This window comes from Prorops nasuta, unplaced genomic scaffold (genome assembly GCF_024137725.1).
Source record: "Prorops nasuta isolate Cenicafe-Biocafe unplaced genomic scaffold, Cenicafe_Pnas_1.2 PNAS00033, whole genome shotgun sequence".
In the NCBI taxonomy this organism is placed as follows: Eukaryota; Metazoa; Arthropoda; class Insecta; order Hymenoptera; family Bethylidae; genus Prorops; species Prorops nasuta.
In genome coordinates, this window is record NW_027116830.1 from 2,312,519 (window position 1) to 2,331,159 (window position 18,641).

At 39.4% G+C, this 18,641-nt stretch overlaps 3 protein-coding genes and 2 long non-coding RNA genes across 8 annotated transcripts; 2 read left to right on the forward strand and 3 right to left on the reverse strand.

Moving 5' to 3' along the window:
* Positions 1 to 372: 372 nt before the first annotated feature.
* Positions 373 to 16,289, reverse strand: LOC136783523 (CKLF-like MARVEL transmembrane domain-containing protein 4). Its single transcript, XM_066743757.1, has 4 exons — positions 15,775 to 16,289; positions 1,816 to 1,983; positions 1,621 to 1,737; positions 373 to 1,268 (listed from the first exon to the last, which is right to left on the reverse strand). The coding sequence occupies exons 1-4, from the start codon at positions 15,946 to 15,948 to the stop codon at positions 1,185 to 1,187; spliced, it is 543 nt and encodes a 180-aa protein (XP_066599854.1). The 5' UTR covers positions 15,949 to 16,289; the 3' UTR covers positions 373 to 1,184.
* On the reverse strand, positions 2,193 to 8,313 carry mmm (missing minor mitochondria). Its single transcript, XM_066743748.1, has one exon. The coding sequence runs from the start codon at positions 5,889 to 5,891 to the stop codon at positions 2,796 to 2,798; it is 3,096 nt and encodes a 1,031-aa protein (XP_066599845.1). The 5' UTR covers positions 5,892 to 8,313; the 3' UTR covers positions 2,193 to 2,795.
* On the reverse strand, positions 8,426 to 12,379 carry LOC136783527 (uncharacterized). Of its 2 annotated transcripts, XR_010824278.1 has the most exons (5): positions 12,247 to 12,378; positions 11,437 to 12,196; positions 11,149 to 11,374; positions 10,844 to 11,091; positions 8,426 to 10,360 (listed from the first exon to the last, which is right to left on the reverse strand). It is a non-coding gene; the product is annotated as an uncharacterized lncRNA (long non-coding RNA). The 2 variants fall into 2 exon arrangements; XR_010824277.1 differs by having other exon boundaries at positions 11,437 to 12,379.
* LOC136783526 (uncharacterized) lies at positions 12,525 to 15,885 on the forward strand. 2 transcript variants are annotated; one of them, XR_010824276.1, is made up of 5 exons: positions 12,525 to 13,937; positions 14,010 to 14,875; positions 14,968 to 15,198; positions 15,283 to 15,676; positions 15,748 to 15,885. It is a non-coding gene; the product is annotated as an uncharacterized lncRNA (long non-coding RNA). The 2 variants fall into 2 exon arrangements; XR_010824275.1 differs by having other exon boundaries at positions 12,525 to 14,875.
* Positions 16,290 to 16,982: 693 nt separating the features above from the next.
* Positions 16,983 to 18,638, forward strand: sing (MARVEL domain-containing protein sing). Of its 2 annotated transcripts, none has more exons than XM_066743752.1 (4): positions 16,983 to 17,546; positions 17,658 to 17,874; positions 17,982 to 18,164; positions 18,323 to 18,619. In XM_066743752.1, exons 2-4 carry the CDS (start codon positions 17,722 to 17,724, stop codon positions 18,617 to 18,619), a joined length of 633 nt encoding a protein of 210 aa, XP_066599849.1. In that variant the 5' UTR covers positions 16,983 to 17,546; positions 17,658 to 17,721. The 2 variants fall into 2 exon arrangements, with proteins under 2 accessions (XP_066599849.1, XP_066599850.1); XM_066743753.1 differs by having other exon boundaries at positions 16,984 to 17,874; positions 18,323 to 18,463; positions 18,528 to 18,638.
* The last annotated feature ends 3 nt before the right edge of the window (positions 18,639 to 18,641 follow it).

The following is an 18,641-nucleotide window of genomic DNA, read 5'->3' on the forward strand; positions in this document are numbered from 1 at the left end:
ACTTTTACGGTTGTTCCACTGATAATAAGATGCAACACCTGTTATCATTGTCATTTTTATAAAATTTTGTGATTTTCCAAACGTACTTAGGCTCCTTAATACTAAACTGTTGCCTATATACGTTTGTCACGAGAGAAATCAATTAACATTTATAGCAAGGACCGTGAAATAACTTTTACGATATTTATTGTATTGCAAAGGTATACTATTAACGTATCAGTATTGCTATTTTCTTCGAGTAATATCCTCGAAACATTGTAATAAAAAAGTGATGAAAACGAGTTAAACGAAAAGACCAAAAAGTAAGTATTGAAGTAGCTGTTGAAAGATCTATAAATATTTTTTCAACTAATTAATAATTTACACGTAAGGCAATAATGAAAACTACATTCGGTGATTATAATCCTACAAAGCAACACAATAGTGAACAGAGTTGTAAAAAACAAAAGTAAGAGCATGATATAATATATATAATATATCTGTATATTGTAGTTTTATGGATATACGTAATAAAAAAAGGGAGAAAAGGAAATTGACGGTTCCATTCATTAAAAGCTACGATGTCATGAAATAATCGAACACAACGCGAGTCGAGATTTGATTAATATGATAAAATATATACTTTGGATAGTGAGAAAATATACAAAAAGTGTCCACTCCTGGCTTTTAATGATACCTATAGTAGGTGTATAATGACCCAAATAGCACGCGTAACCCGAGGATATCCTCAGGATGCCAGTAGAGCATTCTCGATATTCGTAACATTTACTTGATAAACAGAACTCATATAGAATAATAGAAATTTGGACAAAATTGCAGAATGAATATCGTAGATGGCCCTGAGGATAGCCCCAGGAAATGAATTAATTAGATATGCTTGTTGTGCTCTTTGGGAGGTAGATGAAGATTCGAAGGCACTTAGGTACACAGAGTCTTTTGGGTTCACTGCATGATCGGACGAGGGTCCCAGTGGACTAGGTTTCTTCTGTTGCTCGAGCAACGCTGAAACTATCTTGAAGAGACCTCGACAAGACCAATCGATTCTTCGAGAGACGTTGGAGAATCACGGTGTATCCTTCCAAAAAAATTCATAGAGCTGGAAGATTCGAGGACCACAAAGCAAGCGTTCTTTTTAATAATCTTTGGGTGGTACCTAGGCTTCTTAAAAAAAATTCGATTCACCCTCACTGGGTGGTGCTGCTCTTCCATTCAATGTACAAGAAGTAAGTTCCAGCAGCATAGGCTATAGTATTGAAAATTCCAAATACCTAAAAGCAGAAAGTATAAAATTAATATTTAATTGGAATAATTTTTGAAGAAGAATTAATTTTGAAAGCTCAAAAGAAATGAATCAAGTTAGCAGGACAATATTTTTGTAAGACGTATTCCACTATTCTGGCCAATCACTTATCTATGAACGATACATTAGAATCTCCTAGAAAATGATTCACCAAAGCAAATGAGTCATTAACCTTAATAAATAAAATTATCAAGTATTTCTATAGAAGAAAGCCTTGTATCTTTTCCAACAAACTTTAATAATTTCTGTATATCGAAAGAATACACTTCTTACGAGCTTATACATACAAATTTTTGGCAATTGAAGTATTTTATTCTTACCCCAGCAGCAACATTTGGTGAGAAATAATTGTTACCATAAAATGCAGTCCACACTGATAATTGCGAAATGAAGGCGATCATGTATAAAATTGTTACGATCCCCGTGTTCAATAATTCCTGCAACACAGATTATCCGATATGAATATAAATATAGATATATATAATAAATAAAAATAGAAATCATATTGAAATTACCGAGAAAATCCAATTGATGGGAAGTTTAAGGGCTTCGCGAATCGAAAGCAAATAAACGAAAGTCCAGAGGAGGGTGCCAATGAACGAAGTCACAACAACAAACATGAACCAGTGTGTAGCAGGTAGTCGTGGTGGAGAAGCACATGCCATACATATTATACCGAAGAACTGCAAAATAAGAATTATTATCAGTGAGGAAATTTTTTACAATGCATTATTTTGAAATTTAAAAAATGTCAAACACGTATAGTTCATTGCAAGTTTCATATTAATTTAATTCCTAAGCCATTTGTTACAATTATTATATATATTATAATTATTACATAATTATAAATTCTTTGAAAACTTGTATATATATATATATATATATAGTTACAATTAATTTTGATCTTGTAGAACATTCGTTTGTGCTTTTCTTTTCCACCGTCAGGTTGTATCAAAGTGCCATTAAACGATTGCAAATGTAATCTTATCTTATCAGCTGTGCTGGCGAAGCAAATTTTAGTCCCACAAAGCTATTAAGCGTGCGTGCGCGACTAGCCCATGACTTCATCATTGAAAGCGTCCAGTCGCTCAAGCTTTATACTACCAGCTTACGTATGACACTGAATAAAAACCACGACCCGATGCATGGATAATCGGATAAAAAAATATTCTTATTCGAAAACTCCTCGCACAATCGCTAAAAATATAAGCTGCGAGAAAAGAGTCCATTGATAGGATGTTTACGTATACGACTTGCCGTGCGACTCGAAACGATAAAAATTACTCTCTTGCTCCGACATTTTTTCATTCGTAATCAGTATTATTATAGTCTTGGACGGCGAATGCTTATTGAGATTTCTCATAGCAGTGCATCTCTCTGATCGAACCTGCGGCGCAACGGTCTTTCCAACGAAAACTGCAGCCGTTTGCAATTCTGACGAATATTCTCCATAAGCAAAGCACGCGTCGCTCATGGAAAGAAAGCTGCAGCGAGATCACTTGGCTTCTTCCGCCAATCCAGAATTTTCCTTCAGCGACTCTCGAGCTTCCTTGGCAATTTGCAAAAACTCTTCCTTGCACTTCTCCCCAATTTTGTCCAGCATGAGAAAGTAGCTGTCCGTCGCTTGGACAGTATTCTTCGTTGCAGCAACTGTTTCTTCTAGTTCGGGAAAATGAATAGCCAAGGCATCCCGATAGTAGACGTTCCGAAGAACAACTTCGTTTCTAGCCTTCGTCATCTTCAAACTCCTCTCTTCCCGCAACCTCAGCATCGGGAGCCTTCTGGCCTCTATGTCCCTTGGATCCAGACCCTTCTTCTTCAGCAGGACCCTCTTCATCCTCCTCAGCTCCCTCGATCTGTAAATGTCTTCCTTAGACTTTGGTGCAGCATCCCGAAGAGCCTTCTTCCTCTCCATTAACAAACGTTCCTCGTGCTCCTTCTGCAAAATATCCCTGGCAGCTCGCTGCTTCTGCCTTCGTTGCTCGGCATCCCTGGCTGTTCTCTTCGCAACGACTTCAGCATCGTTCTCCAGAAGATTCTTCTGCCAAGCAAAGAAGACCCTCTTCCTCCTAACTTCTCGCCAGAGAAATTCCTCGAACCAATCCATTCTCCCAATCATATCATCGTCCCACCATTGCACCTCCTCGAGGACCCTGAAGACTCCGTTGCAATCGCAAACACCGAAAACCCTATCGTTCCCAGCAGAGGCTCCACTAGGATACATCCCAGTCAACGCTCCCCTCGACACATTTTCCACCACCAGTGGTCCCTTCGACCTTCTCCTAATGTCCCAGACCTCGATCTCACCCCTGCAGGTACTGACGAGGAAGACTCCTGGTTTGTTGCTCCAGCAGCACGACGTGTACACCGATTGGGTCCTCCTGGAGAACACAGGACTGTCGAGATAGTCATCCTTCCAGATGGAGAGAACGTGGCCACCGATGGCCAGAAAGACGTCATGGAAATGCGGGGACCTAGCAATATTCGCAACGGGACCATCGTGACAATGGGAGCTGGACAATAGGACGCAGTCCCTGCGCGTGCCGAGCAGCTGGTCCTCCCAGGTGCAACAGAGCAATTCGCCTTCCGCGACACCCACCCACACTCTCCTCATGTACGCTTCTTCCTTGGAATCCAACTCGACCGTTCCACGTGGTTGCGCATCTTCCTCGAAGAGGGCCATCGGAGCTGGCAAACAAACACAGAGAATGCTTAGCTTGGAACCTTGCTCGTTCCTCAACCTCAACTGAAATATCGCTTGCATCTCCTCGAGGTCCTTCAAATTTTTAATCAACTCGGGCCCATCCCGAATATCCTTAAAAGTGTTGGTCGCGGGACACCATGAAAGGTCCCAGATCCTCAAGGTACCATCGTCACCGATGCTCATGAATTGAAGGCTCGTCTCGTCCATCAGCTTCTTCAGTTTGCCACTGGACTCTATCCTGTAGTTCTCGGGCAACCATTGAATCTGTCGGACCGACGAACGATGGGAGTGCTCTTTGGATGACATAATTATTGGACGTACAACGGGTACACCTGGCGACCTTGACTCCACCGAAGGATCACTGCTCTCCGACCGATCAACGTTCGAGGAGCCTGCAGTGTCCAGGGACCAGAGAACGATTTGTCCATAGGAATTACCACCAACCACTATATCCCCTATCGAGGGGCAAAAGGATACCGAGTTGAAGGACCCAAGGTCATCCAGAGAATATTTCGGACGAAGTAGATCCGACGTCGACCAGATCAATATTCCGCTCTCGAGGCTTTTGCCTCTTATCTCGTTTGGCTTCGAGGAAGTCGTGACGTCACCAGGGTCCAAGTAAGATACAGCTATCAGACCACCATGGACCGGATGCCAGGAGACATCGGATACGACTTTGTTCATCGTGAGGTTGATATCGATGAAGCAGTATCCTTCCAGGAAGTTTACTTTAGTGTTATACGATATTGTTTCTGAATATCCTTCAGCCCATTTCTTAAAGTCATCGATATCTGGATTTATGACCGTATTGTATCTTGCTACGTCCAGAACCCGTTGCTCCTGCGTCTTCAGAAAGAGTATCAGATGGTCGTTATTACTGGTATCCTCTTTCTCTTCCACCGTTTCACCATCGGTCGATGATTTCTTCTTCTCCGACTCGACGTCATCGTGATCCAAACTGCTCTTGCTGCGATCACTCGTGTCTTCAAGGTCCCTTTTAACGTGTCCGCTGGTCTCTCGATCCTCGACCTCGTCTCTCGCCTCAGCCACTCGGTTCCCGAGCGTGTCCTCGTAAACGTACTGGGTCCAGGAGTTCTTAGGGTTACCAGGATAAGTCTGGACCCACCTTTCTCGAGGCGGCAAACGAGTTTGGACAAACTCGGAGACTCTCCTTCTAAAAATGGTCGAATTTTCCCTCTCGCGGGACACGATCTCCATGCAACTGTCTCTGGCGTCTCCGGAACTTCTCTCGCCAAACCTCGAGTCTCTTCTCAAGGACGCCGATGGTAGCGAGATCTCGATCTCGAAGAACGACCTTGAGGACCAGTGTTGGCTGAAACGAAGGTGTTCCTCGAGGATATTCCAGGTACCAGCGGTTTTCTCGATCTGTCTCAGACTTCTCCTCGCGATGTCCCGGCTGATTCTTCGGTTCCTCTGGATCACCGCACTTTGCGCGTCCGTTGTCAGGCAAATGACGAATCTATCGGATCGCAGTTGGAGCGAGGCGTATCCTACGAGGATGAATTCTTCCGGGAAAGCCTCGATTCGATCCCTGTAAGGTTCCAACGGTGAGTCGGCTCGTTTTGATACTGAGCAAATGGAGTGTTTCGGTAGGAAGGCCCATGGGTATTCCAGGAAGACGCATTCGCCCACCGAGCAGCCCAGTTCTCGCTGAATCTCGGCCTCGAGGCTAACTTGCTCCACATTTTCGATATTTTCGTCGACCAGTGTCCAACACAACTCGCGTCTAACCTGCACTCGTCTCGTTGACATAGTTCCGAGGCTGTATTTTCTCGCTTGAAGCGGCGAGCCTCTCCGAAGGGAATTATCGATCAAACGCGCCTTCTCCTTCTCTCTCACTCGACCGATAGGCACCAGGCAACCCATATATATATATACCTGTAGCTGATCCACAGCTTTAACAAACGTGATCGTCTTTAAAAAATTACCATACACAATTGTATAGATAAAACGCGATATTTCGAAGATGGGAGACTCGTTGCAATAATTTACGAAGAAAAAGAAGATTGCTGGGACTGCAAAGATTTTTCAATGTTCGATATATATATATATATATATAGTTTTATCTCCACTGGTGTTGACGACCTTTCGGGAATCGAACAGTCGAAGCGAATGTCACGTTACTAAAAATACATGCGTATAACGGTTAGAAAGCGATCCAAAAGAAGAATCGCATCTCTCTTCCTTCCTCGTTGCAGCTTCGCTTACGATCCACAAGACTGGCTTCATTCATATATATTTCACATTGAAACAATTCTCGAGAAATTCCATCGATTCAAAATGGATTATTCTATATATGTATAATTATAACGAGGGAGCAAAACTAGACGAATTATTTTAATAGAAAAAAAAAAAAAAAAAGAAAAATACATTTTGTAGAAAGATTTGAAAGACCTCGGAATCCTGTAACAAGTATATGTATATTAAAAAAAAGATACTAGATCGGCGGACGAATCGATGCGTGTTCGAGGGGAATAATCTCAGAAGAATTTCTCTGCGAATGGCCGATGGCTAGGAAAAGTAAAGTCTGGCATAAATTTGTCGGTTAGCGACACAGTCGCGACGGATACGCGACGACGACGCAAGGTGTACGCGATAGAGAAGCGGCATTCCAATCGGTGGATTTCACATTGAGTATAGTTGGCAGCTGAGCGAGGAGCGAGGAGCGAGCCGAGAAGAGGATGGTCGGGCCAAGGGTTCGCGGCCGTGCTGGAGGAACATGGATGGAGCGTCGTGGCTCGTGGGGCCCACTCACCTATATATTTCTACAGAGATTCGGTGTAACGCGTTGCGCGCGCGCGCGCGCGCGCCTAAAAGATAAGGAATAGGATAAGAGACGGACGGAGCGCCAAGGACACCTTGAATTCTTAATGACGAGTTTCGATACCGTTGCTTTCCCGCGCGCGGACCCCCACCAACCAGACAGAATAGTGCCACAGCCCAGACACCCTCAGCTCCACTATATATATATATATATATATGTATAATGTGTGGAACGCCACATATGGTTTCGGTCAGCGTGATCGACTTGTACGGGCATCCAACTTGCCCGCTTAGATCCTTTCCTCCAATTCCTTCGGAATCAACGAAAAGAGGAAAATTCTTCTTCGACATCTCCATCGATCCTTCTCTAACTGTATATATATATATATATAGTTCATTATGAACATAGTAACTGTAACGATATCGAGGAAATCCGATTATCGACGAAGGTTTTGTTTGTGAGTTATGGCCATTAAAGTGTAAAAATAAATTTCTCGAATGGCTGGGCAAGTGCCAAGCTTCTTCGGTACATTGTACTACTCGACGAAAGCTCTCCAAATATGTAGAGTGTATCGATGCGATGTGTTACAAAAGCTTCGACAGCCAATGAATTATCCGCCGATTTATGTGCCAAGCGATATTAATTTTATTGCTTAAGAAATATTCTGCTTTATATACACACACACACACACACATATATAGGGATCATTGAAACGTGTTAATTTTGCATGGGTATAGCGAGAGCACGGCGCACCGAGTTTGGAGAGATAAGCTCGTTCTCCTCCTGGCGAGTTGCTGAATAAATATGACGCGCAAATGCGATACAACGCTATATCGTGATACACGCATTATGCCAGAATGACAGTCATGGATCCACGCTTGCTTCTCACGCAACTCCGGAATAGCTATCCCTTGCTTGCTAATAACTATTAAAACCAAGGATATAATATCGCGAGGCTTAATTCGTCAATGTAACTCGATACATGGGAGAAATAAGGTCGAATTTAATCGTCGAGTCTCGCGACCGAACAAATTGCAATTGTTTCGCGTCCTTTATTGTATCATTGACAAAATTAAAGTAACGTATTTTTGCATGGGTCTACTATATCTATATTTATAAATGTGTGTACCAAAGGGGAATTAGGAAATTACGAATGAATAAATAATTCATTCGGAAATGTTTTATTAATGCTTCCCATTTTTTTAAGGAAACTTGTATCTGCGCGTTCGCTGGATTTGTAAGGTTGGTGGTTTTAAATATAGAAATCCAAATCGTGCTGCCTCGTTGCGCTTACGTCATCAGCGGATATTGTTTTACTTTTCGCAAACGAACGAGATCGCTTCATATTTTGCTGCAGGAAGGAACGTTAATGGAATACAGCGACTAATTAATGATTCAGCCTCGAATTAGCGTTAATGAATGATTTTACCAATATGCAAAGAAGCGTAAATTCAATTAATCGAACAAAACTTGTATAATAATTGAATAAAAAATAATCTCCATATATATATATATAAGAGAGAGCAGTCCGAAAAGAAGCGCAGAAAATATTGCCATTTATCCTATTCTATATATATATATATATATATATACTTATATACATATGTTCTTTTTAAAGAGTAGTTTTAACCTGCGGTTGCGCGTGCGGTTCACCCTCTTAATTCCTGCGTAGAACCGTCGAGTCTGTGTATGTTGTGGAGAGTTGTCAGTTTTTCCACACATACGAATATATAAGACAAGTGCTGGGGAATATTTTAACGAAATGAGCCAAGTAAACGAGCAGAAGTGCATGGCACAAACAAACCGAGCGAGTGGAATAAATTGTGCAGCTTCGGATGGTTGCTTGGAGCATACAGGTGGCTCGCATCCTCCCCTCTCCCTCCCACCCTCCTCTTTCTTATCACTAAATCGTCGTTGGCCTAACGAGGACAGGAAAATCCCTCCGCCTCTACAATAATATTAACTTTTATCCGCGAACCACCAGACGCATCTGTGCAAAAAGTATAAAGAACGTTTATTAGCAATTTTAATTATACGATAAAGGGAGGGGTGTGTGTGTGTGTGTGTGTGTGTGTGTGTGACAATGTTTCACGTTCTTCTCATCTCGCGTTCAATTCTGCTGGGCCACCCACGCTATCCAACAACTGCGTAATTTTCCAATCAATTATCATTGGGCACGTGTGTCGAGATAGTTGGTTTAGTAGATTCAGCCCTTACACTAGTCAAGCATGTCTTAAATTTTAATTAGAAATAGTAATGTTTAATTATAGCAAAATTAATGCTGCATAAGCAATTAATAAATGAAACTGAATATAAAAGGAAATATTTCATATTTATATTGACATGGAATAATCTCCTTTTGTTACCTACTTCTATTTTTTCACTTTTTCAATCCAATTTTTCGTTCGATTTTTTCAAGATTAATATGACTCTGCAAGAAATTAAAGTCTAACAAAAAATTTCAATTTTTTAAGAGAAAAATCAAGTTGAAAAATGATGAGTAACAATATGGCATTATCCTATACAAATAGAAATGTGAAATATTTTCTTTTGCATTCTATTTCAACCATTCTTTAATAATTCAACATTAATTTTCCAATATAATTGAACAGTAATTTAGTTAAATCACATTTAAAGCGTGTCCGACTAGTACGGTCTGAATCCACTAAACGAACTACCCAACGACCCACTTTCATCGGCCAATCATTCTTGCTAACCCTTTGTCTTCGACGATCAATGCTTTTGTACAAAACTTTCCTTTCGAACATAAGCACAAACATTGTTATCTCGAGAAACGCTTCAGGTTTAAGTAAATAAACAAACAAATACTGTTTACAATTAAAAACGTGGGAGCAGAGGACGTAATTTCAACCAGAATCTTTCTTATTAATTCTCTGGTTTCGCCGAACAACGCTTCTATGCATAACAATAATTACATGGAGAAACGTTGTCGCGCGATAAGTACTTTAGGTCGAAAGAAATAAACAGTAAAGTTTACAAGAGTGTACAAGCATAGGAAGACTCGGAGTGTTTTTGCGAGACAAGCGTCGAGCGAGTTGGACTGTTTTGAATAAGAGTTGTTTTGGTTCGACGGAGCTGGAGTTGGAGGAGCTTGTAGGTCGAGGAGCGCGGGCATCGCGGGCATATCGAGCGAGCAGTGCAACAAGTTATGCGCGGCTGGTAATTGCGGCCGACTTAGCTTATGCACAAGGACATGCCACACACCACAAGCCGCACCTCGCAATATCGACTCTCTCGCTACGGTAATCGGTATTAATGCCTCGCAATAATCCAGCTATTCGGCTCTCATAGACAAACAGAAATCCAATTGAAGCACGCGTTAACCACTGATCTATAACCAAAGTTAAGTGTATTATATATATATATATATATATATATATATATATATATATTACGTTTAAAAAGAGCAATCAATAAATAAATGCATCAACTTGATGAAAGTTTTACACGAGGACAAGTCGAGGAAGAAAATCGAAGGGAAACGCCAGTTGAGAAGCATCGATACCAATCTTCTAAAAGGTCTTTTATGGCAGCACATTTGGACAATTTTCTACAAAGCGATAAAGAATTCTCATTACTGTATGTATGCCATTACAGTGGACCAATATTTGTCAAATGTTTTTTAATATTCAACTGTAACATAAGAGAACGTTAAAAACTAATATTAATGTGTATATCATTCTCTAATCCTATAGACATATAGACGAAAAGAATTATTGAATAAAAATTATAGAGTGAACTTTTAGCGATCAAGGGACAAATCGTCGATTCTTCGACTATTTACCAGTCTTCAATTAGATTTTAAAATTGAATATTAGTAAACTTGAATTATAATCCATTAAATAGTTAAAAGTTTAACGATACATTCGTTGATTGCCAATAAAAGTTCACTGTAATTTTTACTGAAAAATTCTTTCCATCTACCAATATAAGTCGTCATGATCCTGTTATGCTTTACCTGGCTCCACACACATAGAGTAAAATACAAAAAAAGGTTCCAGAAGAATTTTTGTATATAAATCTCTATACTAACTGTACATACGGATGATTCAAGTTAATTTATGAGAGAAGCCGTGCTGGTCAGTTTTCTCTTGCAGATACAGAGGAAAAGCAGCCGTTAGACTGATTAAAGCAGACTAGTTTTATGGGGTGAGGTGGAAGTGGTGGACGTGTGGAGCTGCTCTTGCTAAGCGCGTCGCTTCGTAGGCTCATAGGCTCGTCGACTTATGCCATCCCACCGTCCTCTCTTTCCCAGATAATAACTTCTTTCATAAGCGAATTCTAATGAAATTTTTTTTTATAATTTTATTTAAATATTTAATAAATTCCATTATATACCTGTCCAATTGTTTTCAATAGTACTGGCCTTTATTTCAATATATATCTAAAGTGTGCGTGTGTGTCTCCGGGGTTATAAATGGCAACCCTATAATGCTTGTTCGAGAGATTACTCTTTCCATTTATTTATATCAACAGTTTAGATTGTTTAGACACACGCACATTTCACGAGGCACGTCGATAAGCCTCGATAACGATAGGGATCATGGCAGGCTTGATTTTATAGCTGAAAAAATGGCGTTTGTTTATAAATAAAGCGCAGCCCCGGGTATAAGGATTGGTGCGTACCGGCAGCCTGCCAAAAAATGGGGCAACTCTGCTATTATTTTCCTGCAACAATAAACTCGATGCGTCATTCTTCGGCTTCTCGATTCTGGTCCAAGGTCGCATTTATATACTTTTTTCAGTATATATAATATTTTTTATCACATAGTAATCGTGGATTAATTCTGTTTCAAAGATATCAACTGCGTGCTTTTTGTCACCATGCGAGCCTCTATGCGAATATTTCCGATGAATACATATATTTATATATACACATGTTGAGAGTGAGGAATCCAAGGAATATTCGCATTTCATTAATAAAGATCCAATTCTCATGCTTCGCAGCCAGCGATACATTTCCCATGATTGGCCGATTTCCGTGCAGGGACGTTGGCTAGCGATACGTAGTAATTTATGTCAGTGGCTATACGATAATAGATAAACGTAGCGGTAACTAGCTCGAGGCGTTTATCCGTAAGGGAGCGCAGTGCAGAATGATAACACGATTTCATAAACATACTCTGTTCTTTCCTTTTCATTATATACTTTACTTATACTGTTTCGCCTGTTTCATAAGAGAATTACCGTTACACTTTACGCTGCTGCAGGTTCAACGTCACGTAAATAAGCGCCTGCCTTATTTCACCTTCAAAAATTATACCTTCTGCTCTTATACACTCCATTTTGTTTTTTTTATTTTATACAGATTTATCTTGTACATATGTTCTCACATCATACTTGCTCTAATTATAATGTATTTACTACATTATCTTTAATCCATAACCTAAAAATACATGATTGTAGTTTACACTTGTTTCTTTTTGCCTTACTTACCTTTTTACACAAATCATTTCATATTTTAAATTCTTTGTACATAGATTTCTTCCACATCAAGCGAGTTTATTTTACATGTCCAACCATCGTACTCACTCTAATTATATATATATATATATATAGTGTATTTATAATATTATCCTGATTCCATAACCTAAAAACACCTGAATTTGTAATTTACATTTAATCTATTTTCCAATTTACCCCTTTTTACAACTCTTTACTTTTAATCAGTTTATTTTTATCCGCTTTTCTTCTTTTATCCTACTAGATTCAACCTTTGCTCATTATATAATGCAGAATACGTAAATCATAATTTGTGCTCGGGATAAATTATGCTTATGATAACAGTATCAGTTACCTGATCGCATTTCATTGGCGCAGCACGTTTTTATGGCTACTATCAAAAGTACTCTAATTCTTTCACTCGATATTTACGTCTTCTTCATTTTCAGCCAGAAGCCTCTCAATTTTCGCGCGGTTTTGTAACGGAATGCTTACGTGAATAAACGACTGGAGTCTAGAACGTTCCTAAACCGAGTAATGTAGGAAAAAGAACATTAAAATGGAAGAATAGTGGTATAAAAAGAAACTGGCGAATTTAAGAAACTTTACAGAAAGCAATAATGAGATAGATTCAATTAACAGATTCTTGCGTAAAGGTGCAAAGATAAATTATTCGACATATAGACTCGCGCGGTTTTGAGTTTAGAAACTGATGGATTTAAGAACGCGCCAACTTGTAGTATGTATATACAAAAGCGTTACATCGGAAGGTAGATATAACACAGACGACAATATTTCATTAAGAATAACGACGCCAGGGCTTTTACGCTTTTCCAACCGGAAAATACAACTTGGCCGAATTTCGATTCTTCGAATTCTAACGAGTTTCGCAAACAGCTTCAGAGAGTTCGATTTCTTATGTTAGAATATGGAGTTACGAAAGAGCAGGAAACGTCCTCGCAGTAATGAACGTTCCGAAGAAAGTAAGTGGCGGAAATAGGAAATGACTGTATACAGTTTATATTATTGAGTGATTTTTCGATTCTTGTGGATGTAACGGCCGTGGGCTTGTTCTGATATATATGTATGTATATTACTGTAAAAGGCTAAAAGCCAAAGTAAAAGATCTATGCAAATGATATATGCAAATATCCACGCAAAAAGCATCGGCTACTCGCGGGACGCGCAAGAATGACGAATGCGTCAATCGAAACGGCCGATGCTGCTTCAATCCGAGCAAAGAGAATGTGTGGGTAATACTTCTTACATAATCTCGTATTCCAGTCGTGTGAATAAGTTTCAAGGCCGACGATCGATTCACAGGTCGATATGCGTAAGTTTTTCATTCAGTCGATCGTAACGCGCAGGATTGATAACAGTGAAGCGCCCCCCGCTGGCGTCAGGTGGCAGTACATGGTAACTCTTTTGCACCCCCATCTATCAATTTGAAAACGTACTACCCTCGATATTTCAGTTCTTACGGAAAATATGAACATTTATTTCGCGTCTACTACTTATCCGTAATACGTGAAATAACTTGTTTCCTCCAAATGTTTATTATTTACGTCTTCGTTCTACGAATCAACAATTGTAATAAAAGTATAATAGAAAACTGCCACGCGTGGTTTATCATACATAATAATCGAAACTAAATCTCGAGCAGCGTTCACCTCTACATCACGCAAGTAAACAATAGTGAGGTTGAGTAATAAGTACCTATAATAATAATAATAACAGTAACAAGAGAAATTTCACAGAGATCCTCGAGAGACACTTTGGACTACCTCCAACGCGAAATGCAACGAGCGCAAAAGAGCCAAGCAACCGGCTAGATTAATCAAAGATGCTTATTTCACGAACAGCAAGATTGTATAGAAAGTCTCTGGAATCTATTAACCGAGAGAACAATTATTAAACATCGGCTGCTCCACGAAGCGGGAAAGTGTTTCCCAAGCAGAAAACTACTTTACGCTGTGCTCGAGCTTTCCGTTATTCACAGCGTTCCAGTTGGTACTTGTTTGTCCCCCCCCCCCCCCCCCCCCCAAGGTTTTTCGATACTTTAAGCGTGGAACCGTTGGCGCCAATAAACAAGCTCGACTGTAAATTTAACGCAGCGGAGGTCTCTAGGAAATGATTTCTAGAAATAGACATAGTGTATTAGGTTTTCTGCCGTTGTAGGCGGTCACCAGATGGGTCGATCATTGTATGCCTCGCTCCTATTTGGTTCTCAAAAATAACCTCCTTTGCTGCAGACATTGCTGGAGAGCCTCCGCGAGTGAAAACAAATCACGAACGAGCAATACAGGCGACACTGGGAAGCAGCACAGTAGCAAATAAGGGGGAATTTAGGGGGCTACGGCTTGGTCCAGGTATTGGGGAAAAAACTATACACAGTTTAGGTTATACGTACTTTGTGTATACATATATATGTATACACTATACACACTATTTCTTTACAAACGTGTGACGGTAGGTAAGCACGTTCTACATAGATCGATCAATGGAGCAGGTCAAGAAAGTCAAACTGTTCTAAAGCCATTAGAGTTCGTAGAAAAGTTTCACATTTCTCCAAGCCCGAACAGTTGAACAAGAAAATCGCTTTGGATTCCTGTTTTCCTAGCCGGTGACTGCCTATATTTGCTTATTTCTCTTTTCCCTTATTGTAATACACATGACAAGACTATTTTCTAATATAAAGAAAACTTTTATTCTTAGTTTTTCAACAGCGCAAATCTTATATTCATATCAGTGTGGAATATAATAAATCGTACGGCCTATCGGAAAATCAGTCTCACCTCCACGTTAACGATTTTTTTTATTGAACGTACGCTTCTGCTCGGCATACCGTTGACACGAATACGATACACGAGCCATCACGAAACTAACGGATTATAATTTAGCCCCGTGCATAACATTATCATCTGAAATTCTTTCGATGCTAAATAGGTACTTGGCATCCCTATCTCTTCTAAAATCGTATCGGATTAACATAAATTTCTCAAAATTACTATATATACTTATTTTTAACAGGTGACACTTAACGGCATCATTCAATGGATATTTCAACTTGGATTTTGATGAATTTTCACGAAACCATTCGAGCAACAATGTCATTGGGCGATGATCAAACACTCCATATATTAGCACTTTGCAAGATACTTGGAGAGTTATTAGTGCGTTTTTCTTGCTGACCATAAAAGGCGGCATAAAATTATGCGTCATTGTATTATGGATGTCAGACATTATATTGTAGACAGTCAAGATATAAATTGTGCCGTAACTCGACATCTATTGCCTAATATCAACTCCATATTTGTGTACGAAGCACGAGAATACTATGTTGATAATAATTACCTATTATGACCATTCATAGAGTTATACTTATGGAGCTGGGTTTCCAATCATTCATCATAGAGAAATAAAGGTTTGAGTTTTAACAATTTAACGAGTTACGAATAAAAATACACCAATAAATTTTTTCGTAATATAAATTAGGTTGTAGAAACAGTCGGGTTTGTTTACCAGTTGCACTAGCTTGATTATACCAGGTATGGTCCTGAAGTAGTCCACATTGATTCTGATGCTAGTCAGCGGGTTCTGCTGACCTGGTTCTGTCTTCACCGTGGGTACTTGCCGTGGATTGTTAGCAGCATTATTGCTAGAGCCGTCCATCGTCACTACGGTTTCAGTCATCATAATTTGTCAATGATACGAGTACGTCCGCACAGACGCGTGTCACCGAATCTTACGCGGGATAGATCCACGTGTTTCCGGAAATGCACAGGCTAACGAGAAAAACCGGTAGGAAAACTGACACCTGTTGACGCACCACAGCCTGCACACAGGCCTCTTCACCGAGCAGAGTGAACACTACTCTCTCTTCTACACTATACCAGAGAGTCGCGGTCGTCGTGGAGCGTAGTAGCTACAGCTACAGGCACGAGTTCTCCCACCACTACAGCGCGGCCTTTGCCTGCTATTCCACGCCTTCAAGGAGTGGACTGTACTCGGAAACAGCTCCGACTTTTCTCTCCTCTCCTTTACATACACCCAACAACACAATCACAATTACAACCAGCGGCCTTTGTCATTATATGTACTACTCGAATAGCATTATTTTTTCTATTTTCCAAACAGCTCCAAGTTTTCTCTCCTCTGCAGGTTTACGCGCTCAACTGCAAAAATCATTATAATCAGAGATATTTGTTATTATATACCGCTCAAATGACATTATTTTTATATTATCTTATTATAATTTTCACTCTCAATATATTTCATGTATCCCCCTCTTATCGTACGGTGATTATCTTCCGAACGATTTATCTTGTTTGTTTTTCATTATTAAAAAGAATATCCACTTGCGGTAATTTGGCGAAATTTTAAATTCCAAAGAATCAACAATTTTTTCGTTGATTAAATAGATAAACCATTTCAGAGCATTGCTCCTCGCTCCAAAATAAATTTTATAATACCTCATTAAATATATTTACCTTGATTTTTATTAGCATATATAAAAAGGTTTCATAAAACAGAACAACTTACCGACTGGTATTTTAAATACACCTTATAATTAATATCCATTGCTGCTTCAAAAGCATTGGGTAGATGGAGTCACTAACAGTCAACAAAACTGCATGGTTAGATGAATGAGAAAAGAACTTGGGAATTGAGTCATGCAACTGTCTATTTTAATTATAATAGAAGGATTTAATAGCAGGAATTACAAGGAATGAATATAAGACGATATGAATTAATAGAAATTATAGGGAATCAATGTATAGGAATTATAAAGAAATAAGAGTGGAATTAGTGGATATCGAACATGACACAAAATTTTGATCCTTCCAGATATTCCTTATCAGAATTTGACGGCCTGCTCTGTATTGTTTCTTATCATGCTTTTGTTGAATTATTTATACTAAGCGAAACGAAAATTTGGTTACCAAACAAAGTCCAAGTGAAATACGATTTGTTTGAAACATCGACACATGATTGTACACATCATCCTTTATGACTTTATTGCAATGGAAAATCAACACGGATACCAGACATTTTTCTTCTCACAAATAAATGTCTAAGAGAACGTTCACCCTATTTCCCAGACAGGATTTGTTGTGTTTTTTTTAGTTTCTCGGCGGCTGTTGAGTATAAACTGGCATCCGGCTTGTTTGGCGCGTGCCTAAAATAGGCGGCACGCTCCTCAGACTAAATTCATTGCGGGGGGTGAGACTGCAACTAAATCTCATGGATGAGCTTGACAGTACCCTCGTCCCTCAGTATAAAATCGTACTCGGGTAAGAACGCCTCTGAAAAATTTTCGAATAAAGTTAAGTAAATTAATAATCTCCAAAATAAGGGGAGAAAGCGAAGAAACGTTCTTGGTAATTAAATTAATCACTTGACAGAGTGGACTATACCGGGAAATTGATCGAGGTGTGACAAATTAATTCGTTAAAACTATATAACGAGATGGGGAAAAACAATTCGGGTCCAATAATAAGAATGGCAACTTCCGGTACGCACAGCGCTGGCGGAATAGAATGTTGCTATTGCAGATGCTGTACCTGTATCCACATTGAGTTCCTAAAAAGTTTACCAGGTTTATTAAAGCTGGCTGAGACGGTATGATATTCTTAGCATTACCTTTTATAAATAATATTTCGTGACAGTGGGTTAGAGCCGATGGACCGGATATGCTACCTTGGATTAACAATGATGGATCATTACAGATAATTAGCGGCCTTATTCAAAGTTTGCTTATCAATTACGGATTGCGATACAGCACGTCCATTGGTTCAGCTTTCGAAGGTGCATTGACGACTTCCTCCGCCTGTTTCCTCACTTCCTCTGTTCTCCTTGCTTGCTATATTGTCTCGGAAAAATCGTATCGTTTAATTCGCCAATCTTTATTCGTAAGTAATTTTTTGCACTTTCAATTTAATTAATTTCTTTTTCTTTTTACATGTTTTTAGTGCTTTCAACTCATTTGTATCATTTTATTTAAAATATTCTAATACGAATCCTTTGTTCCGACTATATGCGTTTGAAAAATGAATATATGTCTTTGCAGGAAATGATGTTCAACGCCTTAGCGTGCTTTCTTTATTTAAGCTCTGCTTCGTACTTGGCATTCTCGACGAAAATATTTTTATTGCCGGACTATTACTTAAAGCCAGGATTTGACGTTTATCCAGCAATGACAGCTGCATATGTAAGTATACTTATTAATTATCGTGATATGGCGTTTAATAATTCGAATCAATTCATTTTTACAGTTCATGAGTGGTTTAGTAGGAGTTATACATGGAGTCGACGCTTATTATTCCTATTCGAGTTTCAGGTCTGGTCGATGAGAGAAATCTTTTAGTTATAAAAAAGTATTACCTCTA